Source organism: Empidonax traillii, unplaced genomic scaffold, assembly GCF_003031625.1.
Source record: "Empidonax traillii isolate 1590-97213 ecotype Southwest subspecies unplaced genomic scaffold, ASM303162v1 scaffold197:size915647, whole genome shotgun sequence".
NCBI lineage: Eukaryota > Metazoa > Chordata > Aves > Passeriformes > Tyrannidae > Empidonax > Empidonax traillii.
The window spans coordinates 123143-141867 of NW_020955390.1; the positions used below are offsets into that span (position 1 = coordinate 123143).

An 18725-nucleotide genomic window follows, 5' to 3' on the forward strand; every position below is an offset into this window, starting at 1 on the left:
TATCACATTAGATTGCTACACTGAGAAGAAAAATCTGTAGTTGCTCATCATCTTTGTCAGCACTCCTTGAAAAGGGATTTGATCTGTCAAAATGAAGTAGCTATTTAACAAATTCCATTTTCTGTATTTGTTGTTGTTCTACAAACTCTTGTCCTTTCTTTTTCATTTATTTAAGTTTAAAGCTAATGAAACAGGCTGGATTGAGAGGACTGCATCTGATATTTTCACTTTGTGGAAGGTAGCTGGAAAAAAGAGATTTTATTTGCTGGGAGTTGTATTGTACTTTTGGACTTTAGCCATAAAAAAATACAAGAATACTAATAATATTTTTCTGACCATATGCTCCTATTTTACTTACTTTTTAAAATGTAAGAAGAAAGGAGATTTGCTTAAATGCAAAAGGTAACATCAAAATTGAAGGAAATATCTTTTCTATTTTATATAATGAACTTAAGAAACTTATGTCCAGAATTTTCTTTCAAGGCTAATAGTTCAGACTGAGGCTTTTAAAAAATGTTTAGTGCCTGAACTTTCACTGCTCTTAGTTACGTCCATGCAAAACCCTACAGATATACATATTTGAGACTGAAGTATTATATGTGAAGGTTAAAGATTTAAGTTGTGTTGTTTCTGTTTTTCACTGGTACACTGGAGGAAAACTTGGCTAATGGTGAGAGGAAAAGTGTTTGATTTATGCTTGTAGAGATATAAACCAACATGTAATTATTCCTCCTTAGTGGCATGGGTTCAGCTCCACCTGGAATCACATCTTTCTTTGTTTGCCAACAAGATATTGATCCAACTGGAAGAAATTCAGAGGACAGTAACAAAAAATGATCAGGGCTTGAATAGGTTGATTTATGAATAAAGCTTAAAAGAATTTTCAATATATGGTTTGCCTCACAGATAACTGTGATTGTGGAAGAGGAAAATACTAAATTGCTTATAAATGGGTTCTCACTCTGAAAGTACGGGGTGAAGTATCCCAGAGAGAGCGATAGATGCTTCTCACTTAGTTCTTTTCACATAGGTTAAAAGATGTGCAACCTGGAATTCTCCTCCACTGGTAGGGAAGAAGGGCTGGAATAACTGCAAGTCTCTTCCTTCCTTTGCTTTTACCACTCTTCACTTTATGGTTTTAAGATTTCCCATAAAATACTTCCTAACAGAGAAGTTGCCAACCTGTAGTTTGTGTATTGGTGGTGGTCACGGGGCTGTTTCTAAGAAGTACCTGATGGCAACACTCAGTATCCTGTGGGAAGGCATTTTTCTGGGCAGCTGAGCCAGCAGCTCCATGTGGGCACTTAGCGGTGTTCGGCTCCTGTTTCAATGGAGTGACTTTTCCTGTGGCATGATGGATGGTGGGTGATGTCCCAGCTCGGCCACACACCTGTGCTGCTGTGGGGCAGGGCCTGAGCACTGGGAAAGGCAGCGTTGTGTCCTTGTGTCCAAGGGAAAGGCACAGTGAAAGAAGTCTTGGGCTTGTGTGCTAAAGCTGAACATTCAGAAAACAAAAAGCATCCCATCTGTAGCGGCTGTTCTGGTTCCCCCTTGCTCCCCACTGTGTTGATTTGCCATGTCCTACTAAAGGTCACATCACTGGGAAAATTATTGAAAACTATTAAATCCAATAGCACTTGCCATGAAAAACCAAAATTACTGAAACAGTGATTTGTCAGCAGGAGTACTACCATCACCTGCAAGTTCACTGGTGATTGAGAAGCCACAGCCAAGTGTATGGGGTGCATCTGAGGTTTAGTTATGGCAATAGGAGTTGTGCTGTGACTGCCTGAGGATTAGTTTAAGTTGAAAAAGTTTTAAGGTCTGCATGTTTAAAACATTTAACTTCTGAAGTACTGACAGGGCTTTTTTTTTTTTTTTCTTTTGCTTGGATTTAGAAAACAAAATCTTTAGAAGTACTACAGGCACCAGTAGCCAAAGCTCCTATGGAAAAGAGTCCTTTAAAGTAATCAGGAGAGCTGGCAAACAACAAACAACAAACTCAACTGTTTAGCTGTAGGCTCTTGAAACACTTGAACATCTTTCCCCTTTGCGAATGTTGGCTTGCTTGTTGCCTCTACCGGCACTTCTGGCAGCTACATGTTTTGTTTATATGTTCTCCCTCCTGCCATTTTTTCTTCTTCTCTGAGCCTTCTCCAACTTAGGAAGTTTTGATTTTTTACCCTGTAATCTTCTTGGAAACTGTCAGAGGAAAACTGCAAGTGCCAAAGCAGCAGTATTGGAAGTGGAAACGAGGTCAACTGCTCGGGTTTTTTTGGTTTTTTTAAACACATGGAACTTGCTAGTGTTCCTCTGAGACAGGATGGCTTTAATTTCTGTGAAGCTTTCCTACACCTTCGTGTATTTTTTCTAAAAGAATATTTTAAAACATAAAATAGTCAAAATGTAGAGGCTGTTGTATACATTCTAGCTCCCTGTACGCAGAGTAGGAGCTGCAGCATATTAATGCTTCTCTGCATACCAAAAATGGGTCTATATTTTTAGATAGTTCAGCTTAAGCTTCTCAAGAAAGAGGAGAAAAACATGTAAGATCTTTTATCTCTGTATTGCTTGCTGGTTTATAAATATGAGTGAGTATGATTCATCTAACTAGGTTAATAACAACAAGTTCATGCATTATGTATGTTTACTTTTGTTGCAAATAAAATAGGAGCATAGGGAATACAATAGACTGATAGTAATGTACAGGTGATAGCACAGAGAAGGAATTAATTTGAATCGGCAAACATTCTCCAAAGTTTTAAAAAGAATTCAGAGTTTTTTCTCCTTTTTTCTTAAAATTGCTTTGGGCTCCAGGCCTTATGTCTTGAAATCCTAGGAAACATGCATAACTGTTTTGGAGGCTGATTGATGTTTACATGACTGTGTCTGGGATAATACTTCTGGGTCTGATGTTTTTTCTTTTCTTACTGAAGGAAAAAATGGTTGTCTTGAGTTCTGCTGTGTCTTGAGTTCTGAAATAAAATACTTTGTTCTTCCTTTTTGTCTGTTTACTGGATTTGAAAAATAATTAAATGGAGGCTGTGAAAGTATTGATCCTTAGGTTAGACATTTGAGTGTGTCATACTCATTAAATAGAGTAACAAAGTGGGAAACTGCATGGGATGATATCTTAAAAGGACTTCTTCTGCTTCTCCACCTGGATATCCGTTCTGGATGTGCAACTTCTTCTAGATGTTTGTTGGTTTTTTTTTTTACCTAGGTTTTGTGTAGTTTCAACCTTTTCACTTATCTCCTGTCTCTACAACATATAATTTTATTATCTTTGAGAATGGTTATGTTGATATAAGCATGTTGTAGTACTGCTGAGGTGGATGGTTTCCAGGACTGCCAACTAAGCATGTGTAGATGTTGCTCATTCAGTTTTTGTAGGAAGTATTTAAAAAAAACAAACAACAAGGAGTTGAAATTTAACTTGTTGATTCTAACGGCCTTTGGCTGAGTCCTGCAGCTTGTTGGGGAGGAGAAAATGTAGGGTGGAGGAGTGGAAATGTGATTTGTGTTAAGAGTTCAAAAGACCAGATATTCTATGTTTCTTTAGCATTCCCATGCAGAGCCAATCTGTGTAACCTTTACAGTTGATGAAGGTTTGCTTTCTCTTCCTTTGGTGACTGAAATTTCAAGCAAATGCAGTAAGGTGGTTTCTTTGAGGAGGAAGGGTGGGGGCCTTGGGACCTTTGCTTGTTTGTTTTAATAGCAGCTGTTGAGTACCACTGGGGATGGGACCCCTGAGTCTGTTCTGGTGAGGCCACCAAGTAACTACAGGGTGATAATATTTTGTATTTCTCATTTCTGGGGAGACTAATAATTGCAAATATTTTTTGCTTGACATTTGTGTTAGTATCCTTTCTTTTTTGGATGGGTTGCGCTAAAAGGGACTTTGGTGTCCCTGACATTATTCCTGAAGAAATACAAGCATTTGTGGCTACATGATGAAAAGTTCTTGCTGTAATTTGAACATTTGAAATGCATCTTCATATTTGGATTTCAGTGCTTCTTGAAAAAAATTGCATTTTAAGAGAACAGCTTACAATACCAAAAAAAGAAACTCATCCAAGGGCAACCTTCTGCTGCAAAAGTTATTCTGAATTTTTTCCCCGTCATGTTGTTCTAAAGTAGTCTGGGCTTTGCTTTTCAGAGCAATCCATTTGAATTGTTACAGTTTAAGCTCTCTGCTTAGACATTATGGTCCATACCTTGAATGTTTTCTCTGAATCATAAAGAAGATTATTTTTCTGGCTGTCTTATTCCTGCAATCTTTCCTCATTCTTTTCCCTTATCAAAATATTATCATACAGATACTTACTTAAAACCATGATTATTTTACTGTCTTCATTTGAAATTATTTTTATCTTCTTGAAGTACTTGTTTTCTGTTGAATTATAGTAAACTTACATACTGAAGACCTCATAAAATCCTTATTTCAAAGTTCACATGAGATAAATACGGCAGATGTATTACTTTTTAAAAACACATGGGAAATATTGGAATAGTGGCTTTTTTACAGGCCAACATTCTTTATAACTTCTGTCAGAACAAAATGCCATTTATTGGAAGAGTAGCAGATACATTTTATGGAATAAGTCTGAAGAGACTGGAAAATAAACAAGGTTAATTTAAAATACATTCATGAACTTAAAATTATTAGTGCTGAAAAATGCTATGATTGTTTTCACATAATTTAAACAGTGAAATCAGGCAATGTAAAAATTAGTGGTCTTATTTTGCAGTCTGTTGGATGAGGTATTTATAATCAGCAGTAATTCTGGAAGTTTCCTGCTGGCTTGGGTTATAGTGTTTCCAGAGTAAGTTTAATTAACTCATGTTGCTTCTATCTTTGATTACTGGCTGTGCTGATAAACATCTTCATAAGGCAGGGATAGGAAAATAATACGAAAGATTTCCTTGTGAAACTTTCTGAAATAGGGGTATTAAGACAGTTTATGTTCTATATCTGAATGTATTAAATGATTTGGTGCAATTTTCTTGTTACAGATTCAGAATATGAACAACATAATCACTTTTCCATTGGACAGTTTGCTGAAGGGAGATCTGAAAGGAGTAAAAGGGGTATGTTGACCTTCCTGTTTATATGTAAGGTGATTGTTGGTGCAATGGATACATTTAGCTAGGATATTAATCTTATGTGAGGGAAGGCATGGGATATTAAAGTAACCTACTAGCTTAATAAACAAGACTTTGGGGGTTTTGTTTGGATTTTCTGTGTGTGTGTGTGAATTGAGTCATCCTTTCAGTTTGTGGTTTTGCCTACCATGTATTCTTGACTATGCATACAAAGCAACATTTGAGAAGCTTTAAAAACAGACCTGAGATAAAGATAAACAGAGAAAGAGGTGTAAGATTCAGATGCTTAGTTGAGGAGTGGGTAGTACTATATTTAAAAGGATTATTATTATTAATATGTTTATTTAGCATTCTAAACTTACCTAGAACTAAATGGATTATTAAGAAAGACACATTAGACTGTTTAAGAATAGGATTTTTGTTAATGAAGCTGAAATCTATTTGTGCCCCAAGGATATTTCCTATTTGAAATAACAATAACTTAGGACTCAAATGATGATATGTTTGTAATAAATTTCAGAACCTATAGCGAACAAACTTGTTTGGCTTATGCTTTGTTTAGTAGTGAGCAAACAGGAAGCGACTGGCAGCTATTGTTCTAGGACATTGAAGGAAGGAGAAAAATATGTACATAAATTAAAAATGTTTCTGTAAATTACTGGAGGATAAATAGATTATTTAGTAAGATAGACTTGTTATCTTTGTATTGTTTGCTTACCGCATTTCACTCCTCTTGTTCTTCTCTTTTTCCATGTCAGAATACATGCATCTGTTACAGTACAGTGTTGCTCCACTGCCTTGGGAATGTAATCAAATGCTGCTTTAGTTAATTTATTAATTGTCAAAATAACTAGCTGACATGTAAGAATTAGTTCCTAATCTGTAGCTGCAAAGTTTTTCCAGTGTCTGACAGTTAATGGTATTTTTTTTTTTTGTAGTTGTCTGATCTCTTGAACTTCAGCAGAATTTCAGCTGTTCCATTTTCAGACATCAGTGAAATAACTTTACAACTTGTTAAGATCATTTTATCCAAATTACCTTCTCCAGAGGAAAGAAAATAAAGGAATTTGGAACATAAGTAATTTAAATTTCTCATGGAATTAGTTACATTGAGCCATATGGCCTATTCTGGTCCCATTAAGGCAGTGGGAAATTGATTTCTTAAACTTGAGTGGGATGAATCAAGTCCTTAGCCAAGACGGTGCTGCAGCCTCAGGATAGGTGCTTCTTTCCAGCAGAGCCAGAGATTGATGAGAAAAAAGCTGCTTTAATTAATTGCATAGTATGCTCTTGGGTTACCATGGTTTACCTTTTAAGGAGTAAAATGGAGCTGTGAAAACCATAACAAAAAACATCCTGGAGATGCTTTTAAAATTATGAATGCATTAATGCTCTTTACAAGATTGTTTTCCTGTGTGCAAGATTGCTTTTGCACAACCCTTAGGTGAGCCATTCAAGAAAGAGTGAAGTCCCTTATTCTAGTAGGCACTGCAAGTGGCCAAGGTGTGTCTTCATTGTTAGAGCCACAGTATTTTTCATATAAATAACTGGCTGTATTTTTTTCTTTTTCCTTTCTTTTTTGACAGGACCTGAAAAAACCCTTTGATAAAGCTTGGAAGGACTATGAAACAAAAGTGTATGTATCTTTTAAACTTTTATTTAAAAGGGAAGTGTAACTGAAATCTGTAAAGGTCATTGTTTAATGCCAAGGTTGGATGCTCTCAGCGGGTGTATCATGTACCAGAAGTGGATGTACACCTATCTGAGGCTTGTAAATTGTGTCTCATGTCATGTGTTCTAGCCCAACTTACCATAAGCCACTTGTTTGAAGGTACCTGATGCACTGTGTAAACAGCTATAAAGTAAGTTTATAAATAACTGAATTGAGTCAATAAAGCTCAACAGCTAATATCAAACACAGTTGATTCTGGTACCTTGTAAATCTTAAGTGGTTCAGTGCCCTACATGAGGAACAGTTGTTTCCTGGGTCGGCTGGGTCAATTGTATCAGCACAGCTGATGGTCACGGAAATAGAATTTTGTAGTGAGTTTTATTCCACATTACATTATTACCTGGACTGTGGATATCAGTTGAGTTTTTGTGTCACATGTCCAGTATCTTTATTCTGAAATAATGCTGCATGCATTAGGCCTTTTCTGATGATACAGGTCAAGAAGAATCACATCTGATGACACTGTTTAACAATAATAGCTTCCAGATCCACAACCAACTGGACTGGCTGCTTATCCAGCACCATTTTTTTTTTTTCAGTTGCACAAAGTTGTAATGATTCTCTGGTGCCCACTGAGTTAGTCCATCTGAAGTTTTCAAAACTTATTCTTCAAAAATTTTTGCCTACCTGTAGCTGGATTTTATAATAAGACATTCTGAAACACTGAGATAAACCTCCAGTCTGACCGTTGGAATCCTTGGAAGATTGTGATGGCTCCAGTGTTTCGTGTTCGTGATACCAGTGAGCAGTCTCATTTGGTGCCATACCAGTTATTGACTGTTGAAGTCATTAACATTTCTAGTCATTGTCCATGGCAGTAGTTGGTCTCTGAGGACAGACCATAAAGAATAGTCCTACAGTTTAGTCTGCTGTTGTCTACCAGTACTTGATTGCTGGATCTGAAATGTTTACTTGTGTTTAACTATTATAGTGGCATCCCACAAATTTTATGTGCAGAATTTAAAATACATTTGCATGCTACTGGGGCATACACCAAGAGCCCTGTTACTACTGGACCTGTTATCTCTGCTGCTTTTAGGATTTCTGATATAATATTCACTAGGGTGTGTTGAAGTGATGTAAAGATCTGTACTTGATCCACAGTTTGCTCAGAGCTGGTAGCCTTTTTCAGAATCAGATACTCCAGAAATATTTTCAGTTGTTATTTAATGTAGTTAAGTACTTGAAAAGTAAAAAAATCCTCTTAGAAAATGTATATTTAGAATCTGTATATTTGGGGATTCTCATTTTAGGTTATGAACATGTTGGAATGTTGCTGTGTCATTCAGGACCTAAAAATGTGATGTTGTGTTTTCTGTCTGTGGGATTGAATCCATTGCTGTTTGTATGATATAATGAGATTTTTTTTGTTTAATCAGCAATTCTCTAGATAGCCTGTTTTATGACGTTGCTTTCAAGTAAAAGACACTTGTGTTTTGATCTGAAACATGTTTCTTTTTCCACTGTAAGGAAATACTTCTTTTCAAGTTACCTCTGTAGTTTCTGCAAATTCTTAACAAATGAAGCAGATCTCCTTGACAATTCTCCTTTCTAAGTCATTTACATGTCAGGTTATTCAACTTGCAAAAACTGAAGGTAGCACATGTTAATCAGGAAATTCTTTCAGATCCATGAACCATTTCTTTTGATATTTCTGAGTGGTGGGCTGGTACAGTTGCTGAGTGATCTGGGTTTTTTTTCTTTAAGTGGTTAGATGAAAGCTCCACATCAATATTGCAGAGTTTAAAGCTGTTAGTCCAGCCTGTTTGACTCCTTGACTTTGATGAAGACCAAATAATTGTCTGCTTGAGGCTTGGGATAAGGAGTCTGGGAATTCTGTGTTCAAGAAAATTCTTTAAAACAATGGGCTGCTTCTTTTGCTTTTTTTTGTGTCTGTGGTTGTTTTACAACAGCACAAATTACTTAAAGTTGGCAGTCAGGGAATACTGTTTTTCACTGCAAACTGTGTTGCTTGTGCCAAGGAGCAGACCAGTTTTCCACGGTTTTGTTAAATTCAGTAGACTGTGTGACTTGTCAGACCTCTTGTGCATAAGATCAGTCCTCAGATAAGTTGAGATGTTACCAGCTGTCATTATTGAGCATTGGTCATTACAAATCAGAGATGGGAAGTTTAATGATGTGGTTTTTGAGACTAGGATGAGAATATTAATTTGACTTTGTTCAGATCAACTTTTATCTCATAATAAATTTGGGACATAGGAATACAGTGAGGTTTCTCTGGGTTGCTGTTATATATGCTGCTGAGGTTTCTTGAGAGTAAAGCTGTTTTTGTTCTGTGGCTGTTCCAAGTGGATCTGAACTTCCTTATAGCTGTGCATTTTGGTCATCTGTAGCAGTAGGTGGATGCAGACTTCCTTCAAGAATTCTTAAGTGCAGATTTCGATGTTTTTGTTGTTGTATCTTGGTAGTCTGTGTTTTAACAAAAAGGACAAAAGGACTGGTAGAGGTAACCTCAGTCTCACCTGCAGCTTGGGTTGCCAGAGCAGAATGGTGGCTGTAGTTGCTGATAGCCAGAGGTCTGTTCAGCCTTCTTCAGTCAGGTACTTTAGATGACTCCTTGTTTGGATTGAGCCAAAAACTAATCCTAGATTTGTGCTTAACTAGCTGTCTTTTCCAGTGATTCTTCTTCAAATATGTGAATAAGTTTTTTTTTTTTTTTCTTTATTCCTCTCCCTTTTCCCTTTGGGTTAACCAACCATTCGAGGCTGCTAGGCTGCTCTTTTTCTGCACATCCCTCTGTATCATATGCTTAGCATCATATCGTTCATCTGCATTTCCTACTCACAAGTACAGACCTGTGAAGAGATGTGCCAGATAGCAAAGCGGTATTTTTGTAGTCTGTGGGGAAGTGACAGTCTTCATCCTGATTGCTGTCTTTATAAAGAAAAATTAGGGCTTATTTGTCACACTGTCTAATCTCACTTACTTGCATCTCTGTGATGACCTCTCAAGTGCAAATATACCCAAGTGTGACCTATTTGAAAAGAAATAAAGTTAATTTAAAAATGGCCTGTTTTGCTTCCTCCTCATAACAACTTCTAAGCTGCTGCTCCAAGCTTGATATGTAATTAAATATTTTTAAAATTACTATGTATGCTCTTGTTTGGGAGAGGGATGTTAAGATCCGTTCTTATGCTCTTGGATCAACATTCATCATCGTTGATTATTACACAATAATAATCTTCTTTGCCCTGTAGCCACCTAACTTCTCAGACTGTTTTCCTGAGAATCGCCTTAGCTGAAGTAACTGAGGGAGGCTGGATCTATTTTTTGTTATGTCCTGGGGCTGCTCTTGAACAAGGGAGTATGAGGGGCAAGTAAAACTATAGCTTCATGTAAGCCTACCTCAGTCAAAAACTGGGACTGTCCTCAGGTAACATTCATGAATAATTCATCTTTTCTCACCATCAGTCATTAACATGATTCAGTTGGAGCCGTAAAGATTTTAAAACGTTTTTAAAGCTTTAAAGCAGTGCATTTCTCTTGGGACCTGAGTTGCAGCCATTGTTTCCCCCATGGGAGCTGGGAGATGCTGGCAGCCCCAGCGGCGGCACCGCGGGACGGGGCCGTGTCCTTTGGGAGGGGCTGTGTCAGACTGGGCTCTTTGTGCTACGAGGGCAGTTGCTGTCCCACATGTACTGAAACACTGATGGCAGACGTGCCAGGGGAGCATACGGGGAAGGAGTACACATGTCATAAAAACTGCTCATTCTCCCAGCAGACAGATCAGATTCAGGAAGGCACTGAGCCAGATTTCACCCACGTGTTTCAGTTTAATGGGTCCTGTTGGGATAGATTTTGAGGTAAAGACTTTGTATCAATTTTGTGCAGGAAATAGAAGCAGAAACTTACTGAAGGTTACTATTTACAAATTTTTTAGCTGAGTATGTCTGTATTGCAGACACAAACCTGACTTTCCTGAAAAGAAAGGTTATTTTTTTTAAATAAAAGTGTCTTATATTGGGGCCTGTGGATATATATATTATCTTCAGAAGTCCTCTTTAATAACCATTGTGCTAATGCTGTGAAATGTAAAGGTTTAATGAAAACTAATAAGCTATTCCTTGGAAGGCTGGCTGCCTGTTCTCTTTTGCCATTCTCCTTTTAAAAACTGGGCATGAAGTCTCTTGTGCACAACTGCCTGAAGAGAACAAGTTGTTTAAATGTGCTTATGGCATTATAAGATAGGCAGTAACCTTCATTACATTATTGTGAAGAAATGCAAGTGCTCGTATCTAGATATAACTCTGTTGTTAATGATTTGTTTCTGACTCATTTAAAGTCAATGGAAAAATGAACAAAGTGTAAATACAGTCTTCTGTAAAGATGTGTGTACAGCTACTTGTTTAAGTGATGATGTTTCCAGTTCGCTAAACTCATGTTTTAAATAATATTAAAAAAAAACTTTTATCAAATTACTTCTTCAAAGCTCTAATTTGACTCCCTAGATCATTGATATTCATAGATGATAGATATTTCTGTCACATTTCCTTTTAAAGCAACTGCATAAGGCAAAGTGGAGGTCACAACTTGAATATAGTGACATAGAATGAAAACGCTAAGCAAGGTAGCTTTAATATAGAATCACAGAATAGAATAATATAATCATTTAAGTTGGGAAATACCTTTAAGTTCATCAAAGTCAGCCATAAACCTAACACTGCTAAGTCTACCACTAAACCATGTTCCTAAGTGCTGTATATACACACCTCTTTAATATCTCCAAGGATGGTGACTCAAGCACTCCCCTGGGCAGCCTCTTCCAATGCTTGACAGTCCTTGCTGGGTGAAATTTTTTCTAATATCCAATCTAAACTTCTCCTGGCTCAACTGGAGGCCATTTGCTCTTGTCCTATTGCTTATTACCTGGGAGGGAGCCCCCGGTGGTCCAGGGGAAAATTCACTGCACTGTCACTGCAGAGACCCGGGTTCGATTCCCGGTCGGGGCCACTCCCCGGGCAGATGGAGCTCGTTAGCCCTGTAAGGCAATCCATCTACGTCCTGAGGACCTCGCTGCCACCGTCCAAGCGTGCTTGGCCCCAGCAGATGAACCTCAGGATTAAAGGGTGGTCTCAGTTCCGCGCACACTGTGTCTCACCTAAAAAATCCAATGCGCAGGCTGGAAGGTGGAAAGACCTTCCCCGGTTCTTCGTTCGCGAAGAGACTGGCCATTCATTACCTGGGAGAAGAGACTGACCTCCACCTCATTACAACCTCCTTTCAGGTAGTTCTAGAAAGCAGTAAGGCTCCCCTGAGCCTTTCCCCAGTCTAAACAATCCCGGGTCCCTCAGCTATTCCTCATTGGATCTGTGCTCCAGACCCTTCACCAGCTCCATTGCCTTTCTCTGGACATGCTCCAGCACCACAGTGTCTTGCTTGTAGTGAGGGGCCCAGAGCTGAGCCCAGTACTTGAGGTGGGCCCTCACCAGTTCTGACCACAGGAGGACAATCCGTGCCCTGGTCCTGCTGGCCACACTGTTGCTGATACAGGCCAGGATGCCAGTGGCCTTCTTGCCAGTGGCACACTGCTGGCTCTTGTTCAGCTGCTGTCAGCCATACCCCCAGGTCTTTCTCCAATGAGACAGCTTTCCAACCAGTCTTTCCCCAGCCTATAATGCTGCCTGGGGTTCCTGTGACCCAAGTGGAGGACTCAGCCCTTTGCCTTATTGAATTTAATACCATTGGCCTCAGACCATCAATCCAGGCTGCCCAGATCCCTCTGCAGAGCCTTCCTACCCTCCAGCAGACCCACACTCCAATTCAGTGTTCTCTAAAAACTAAAAAGTGAGAGTGAACTCAATCCCCTCGTCCAGATGACTGAGTAAAGATACTAAATCGGGCTGGCCCCAGTACTGAGCCCTGGGGAACACCACTAGTGACCAGGCATCAGCTGGAGCAGCTCCATTCACCAGCACTCCTTGGGCTCAACTGTCCAGCAAGTTTTTCTACCCAGTGAAAAACAGATTAGCCTTCAGAAGCACTCCATTTTCCAGAGTTCTCCCAGTTCAAGTGTGTTCCTTCCATGTGCTGTTCCTAGTCTCTGCAGCTTCTCATATACGTGGTCAGACTCAGCCTGTCTTGCTGCTGTATGGAGGAGAGGAAGAGCAAGTGTTGCTTCCCATCCAGCCAGTTCACTACTGCTGCATGTGCACAGGGTGCTCTGGTTGTTTACCCTTATTGACTAGCTGAAAATAAATACCCGTCTTTGGTATTTATTTATACCATGATCTATATGGCAAAATTGATTTATTTGAAATGCAAATTATAATTTATATTGAAAAACATTTGCTTTTCAATTTAGAGCTGTAAAAATAGTCTTGTTTTGGAAACTGAATGAGTGAGACCATTCACTTTGTTTGACATTTCTGTTGTTCTTCATCCTGTGTTTCTGCTTTGCTTGTCTGCTCCACACATCTGAGCTCGCTGTATATTAGTTACGTGCAGCTGCGTTGTAAATGGTCTGACGTGTGCTCGGAGTTTAATCTTAGTCAGCAAAGTCTATGTGATACATGTGGTATGTGCTGCACGAGCTTCAAGAGCAGCAGCATTACAGAACGTTTACTGCTTTCCTATTGCTTTTGGAGTAGTTTTTTTTTGAGTTTTCACAATTTTCACATTAATTTTGCCTAATTGATCTACCTGGAAAACTTGAATACCTTGCAATATTTGAAATTCCACAGTGTTATGCCACAGAACTGCCTTTGCCAAAAGGATTTGGTTAATGTCAAATAGAGTGACACTTGAAGCTGAACTGATCCTTGCATTTGGATGGGAAACACAGCTAACCTTTTGCACGCAGATTTGCATGCAAAATTGCTGTACAGAATTTCTTTGTTTCCCTAGAAACAAAGTGTCCTGTAGTATCAGTCACATAGGAGGTAGCAAAATAGCAGGATAAATTCTGGGTTACAAAAATGAAGATGTAGTGAGAGATTAAAAGCACAAATAATAAATGCACGTGTGAAATGCATTGTCATGTGTCTCTGGTATTTGCCACTGAGAGGTGCTTTGGGGCTTTTGGCAAAGCATCTTTTTGAGGTTTTGAAGCAATATAGCCTGACTCTCCAACAAATGGCTTCAAGGATGTCTTTCTCTGAATTACTTGGTAGAGATTGGTATGCTTTTGTCTTGGTTTAACTATTTTTTTTTGCCTGTAGAACATGATTTATCCTTTAAAGAATTGAAAAGACTCTTTCACCAAAATCTAGCTTTTTTTAAGAGGAATACAATGGATGCTGTGATATTGTGCATAATGTTTGACTTTTTGGCAGTATTAATTGTCCTTTGGTTTAACGAGCATTTAGAGACACTTTATGACATGCTAATAAGCTCTTACGATTTTGGAGATGGCTTTGTCATCCTGTGTTTTAGTATTGTTCTCTGTAAACAGTGAAAATACCATACAATAACAATTGATAGTTATTAGCCTTCACACACATTTCAATGAATTCTCTGACCTCAAGAATTGTTAAGTTATATGTGGAAATTGAGAGAGCTGAAACATCCTGCATCTTTGCTCTGCGGTTTAAGTGTTTTAAGACTATCAAAATTGATATAATGAAAACTCTAGGTCCTAGAGTGTGTGCTAGAAGGGAGCTGCGTGTTTGTCATTTTCTGTTAGTCTTTTTTGCAGTGGTTTATCTTCGTTGTTCAGGTTTGTCTAGTTAATTCTTGTGTTTGGACTCTGTTTTCTGTGCCTACAAAATGGCGTAATTGGCAGTAACTGGGTAAGAGTACACACTTATTTTTCATGAAAACAGAACAGTCTGGAATTGAGGTTTTATTCAGGTGACTGGAGTTTTTCAGAATATTTATTTCAAAGGAGAAGAGCTTCTCTCCAAACATGTGCTTCTGGCAAGATATGATGGGCTGAGGAGGAGTGCAGTGCAGGCTGGATGTGCTGGCTGCTGGAATATTGCACAGGGATGGCTCTGCTGTGCCTGCCAGTGCTGAGAGCGCAGTGGGGCTTTTCAAATTGCTGCTCAAAATGTTTCCCAGCGGGTATGTTATGGGGTGGGATTAATGGGATTAATTCCTGTTTTTCCTTACTGCCCGAGGTGTAACAGGAGGCAGTTCCTCATTCTTGAGAAGTGTAAGTTCAGAATACTTTGTTGATTGGAAGTCCTTAGACCATCTAGGACATTTTCTGTAAGCAGTTAAGGTAATGTTAACATCAGGTTAAGAGAGTACTTGAGACATGTCATCTTTTTAGAGAGAGACCTTGACTACCCAAGAGGAGGTAGGACAGTTGTGTGTGTTATTTGTTCCTCTGATCTCCTTCCTGTGTTCCTGTGTAATGCTTCTGCTTATTCACCAGCAGTATAGCATTTCCTCAGGAAGCTTTTTTTGAATTTTCAGATTCTAAACAGTATGAGTGGCAAACTAATAGTCTTTCTCCAAAAAGCGAACACCCTTATTTATTTTCTTATTATCTTTCTCTTTTTCCATATCAGACTTGTCTAACTGGGTTGTCTAATTATGCCGCTGCCTTTAGGAACAATACGAAGAATAGCTGTAACAAATGCACAAGTGTGTTTATGGGAGGCACTGGTTATCCATTTATATTCTGCAGAAGAACCTGTTTTATTCAGAGCTCTTCGAAAATGTTCGTGGAAACTTTTAGGGAATTAGGACAGCTGGTCTAGCAGACTTTGAAGTCTGCGCACAGCCGGCTGGCCGGCATTCCCACTGCCAACTGGCTCAGCAGCAAGTAGAGACAGCAACTGTGATTTTGGCTTAGGAAACCCTGTATATATAGAAGATGACTTGATGACAGGCAAGACTCAATAAATCTGGTGACATAATTGAACTCTGTTAACCAGTGTTTGCTCTGTTGGGATTAAACAACCCCCTATGTTTTCAATTAAAGCTCATTATTTTTTCCTGTATTTTCTTTCTTCAGAGTAAGAACTTAGTATCTTCTCACTTAGTGTCTTCCTTTGGAATATCTGTCAGAACATTATTTCAACAGATGATTGAATTAGATTTCAGCTACTGTATGTCATTGCTGATCTTTAGTCATTGTCAAATTTCAAATGAAATGTCATCTGGAAGTGAGTTGTATGCAAAGCTACAGGAGTTTGGCTCTGCATCTGTCAGAAGACTTTGTGAATAATCAGATTTCCTGAGAAGCTGTGGATTTCTCACTTCATTGACTGATTCTTTTTGCCTTATAGTACAAAAATAGAGAAGGAGAAAAAAGAACATGCTAAGCTACATGGGATGATCCGTACAGAAATAAGTGGAGCTGAAATTGCAGAAGAGATGGAGAAAGAAAGAAGGTTCTTCCAGTTACAGATGTGTGAGGTAAGATGCAACGTGAAATTCATATTGTTCTGCTTCTGTTTTTAGGAAAGATTTGAAAACCACAATTGTTTAATGGCAGCCGTGACACTAAAGGGAAATGCCAAGTTATTAGTAGCCTCCATTTGTGAAAACACATTTTTTTATCATGTACAAACTTAGGAGGGAATTTAGGTATGTTCTAATTTCACTTAACAAGTAAATTAATGCAAAGCTCAGTAAATCACTAAGAGATTAAAATAAATAAACCTTTACACTACTAATTCACTTTAAGTTATTTTAAGCCCTAGATCATTCTCTGAATTGTTCCCTGTGCTGACAGCTGTTGCGTTATCATGAGGAGAGACTCTAGTCTAGCACAGTGCTGGGCTGGTGCAGAGAAAAAGTGCTAAGGATGTTGTCTTTCAAGATGTTTCAGAATGTTTCTACTTGGAAGTCTTTGTGATTTTGCAGTATGTTAAATCTCATATTTCTGGTTCGATTCGTTTAAGGACACGTCTGGTTCCGTGGTTGGGAATTCAAGTTGCTGTGTTCGTTTTTTCTATTCATTAACTCAAAAATATACCACGGGTGATTTTACTGTGATGATTATAGCTAATTTGACTCATATGCCAGCATAGCATAACTGCAGTTGTCCTGAATACCACTTCTAGTAACTGCTTGCACTCAAAAGAAAAACTTCACATTCCTATACAGAGTCAGACTAAAGTGTTCAAAACGCATAAAGGGATTGGAGTACCCAATAAACATATGGATGTTGTCAGCTAATTGCCCATCTGTATCCTTCCTAAGAAACAACCAGGAACAGATGCTTCTCTCTTGCTGTGTCACAGTAAAGGCAAAGTTCACGTGAGTCAGTTGTAGCGGTAGTGCAGGGTGAAGTCTGTGAAATTGGATCAGGTTACCTTAAATATGGAATAGCTGAAGTGTATCCTGTATTTCTTCAGATTTTGGACAAAAAAAAAGTTTTTACTTGGTTACCTCTGAATAGTCATAAAAGGGGACTTTTTGATAATGAAAACTATAAAATCAACAGGTAGATTTTAAAAATTGTTAAAATAATCCCTCACTTTTTTTTTAGTAAACTGGCTTCCTCCTTAATGACATCTGTTTAACAATGAATTTAACAACTAGTAAGATAGATTCTTAGGTGTGCTCCTAGGTTTAAGAATGTGTTCCTAAATCTGCCTCACAAACCCTTCCATGCTTTCTTTAACAGAGGCTTTCCCTAGGAGCCTTAGAGGATGTTTTATCAATTTGAACAAATCAAAGTGAAATATCCTCACAGGATATAAAAAATCAGCAGTGACAACAGTTCCATTTGTGTGATTTAACCCTTAAAGCCACTTTTTGATGCATTCTCTCTAGGTCTTCTAAATCTGCAACTGTTAAAGCTTGTTGAAATATAACTGAAAGTAAATGTTAAAAAAAAACACTGTAGCAGTAATAATTGATTTCTTTTGTGAATTACTGTTTTAACAGTACCTGCTGAAAGTCAATGAAATCAAGATTAAAAAGGGAGTGGACTTGCTTCAGAACTTGATCAAGTACTTTCATGCTCAGTGCAAGTATGTTTTAGTTTTCTTTATATCTACACAAGAACTGGAGCAGTGTTTTGTTTTCAACTTTTGACATCATCATAATGCTTTTCTAGAATTTTCAAAATAAATATTAAAATTCAACTGCTCTTGCTGATGTCTCTTGACAGATTACTTTTGTCATAGACGAGCCATTCCTTTTGTTACCATTTTCTAAAACATGTAATGAGGTTGAACTTGTCTCTTGAGAGGAGTGCCAAACAATAATTTGCCATGTTTATAAACTGCTCCTGAAACACAGCTAGTCTGTTACTTTTGATGGACTTTTTTGAGTGTATCTAGCAATGATCTGACTTAATTCTCTGCTAAAGAAAAATAAATTGCATAAACAGTGGGTTTAAACTATGTTGAAAGAATCACTCTTTTTCTAGTTAATTGGAGGACCCAGTAACAAAACACATAGTTCTCATTAGAATTATGTCCTTTTTATGATACTCTTACAAATCAGTAATGTAGCAATGAAGTCACAGCTATAACCTTAGAAGAACCACTGCTAACCTGTTTTCTTCTTCAAACACCGGTCTACATCTGTGTATTTTTCCCCCTATGTTGCTTTTAAAATTAGTTTTTCTTCTGGTATGTCGCTCATCTGCTCTATCCGTTTAATAACATTTCAAAAACATAAGTGCTGTGCTGTGTTGTCACTTTCATGTCTGCTTCCCAGAATGAAAATATTTCATGTTGCAAACAATGCAGCAATTTTTAATCAAATATGCATGTAATTGTGGTTTCTTAAAATTTATTTTTAAAATTGGAATTATTGGGGTTTTTAAAAAGCTGGAATACTTGGCATAGATAATGTTACTCTGCCAATACAAGAATACATATAATACAGTAAGATGTAGCATATTCAGTTTACATGTAGAGTGTAATTAATGCTTGGGAAACAAAGGTTTCCTTTAGTAGAAAGATTGCATCAGACGTGAAATTATTTGGCTTCAAGAAGTCATAATTATTTTATATCT

General features: G+C 38.0%; 1 protein-coding gene across 5 annotated transcripts in view; it reads left to right on the top strand.

The window, feature by feature from the left end:
- The window catches only part of ASAP2 (ArfGAP with SH3 domain, ankyrin repeat and PH domain 2), an 83443-nt gene that overhangs the window by 30720 nt on the left and 33998 nt on the right, over positions 1-18725 (top strand). For all 5 annotated transcript variants that reach the window (XR_003571558.1, XM_027886922.1, XM_027886919.1 and 2 more), the window contains exons 4-7: positions 5017-5091; positions 6693-6742; positions 16036-16165; positions 17645-17730. Coding sequence is in view for 4 of the 5 variants with exons in the window: in XM_027886922.1 (XP_027742723.1) it covers positions 5017-5091; positions 6693-6742; positions 16036-16165; positions 17645-17730 (341 nt within the window). In the remaining variant the exon portion in view is untranslated. The remainder of the gene's footprint in view (positions 1-5016; positions 5092-6692; positions 6743-16035; positions 16166-17644; positions 17731-18725) is intronic.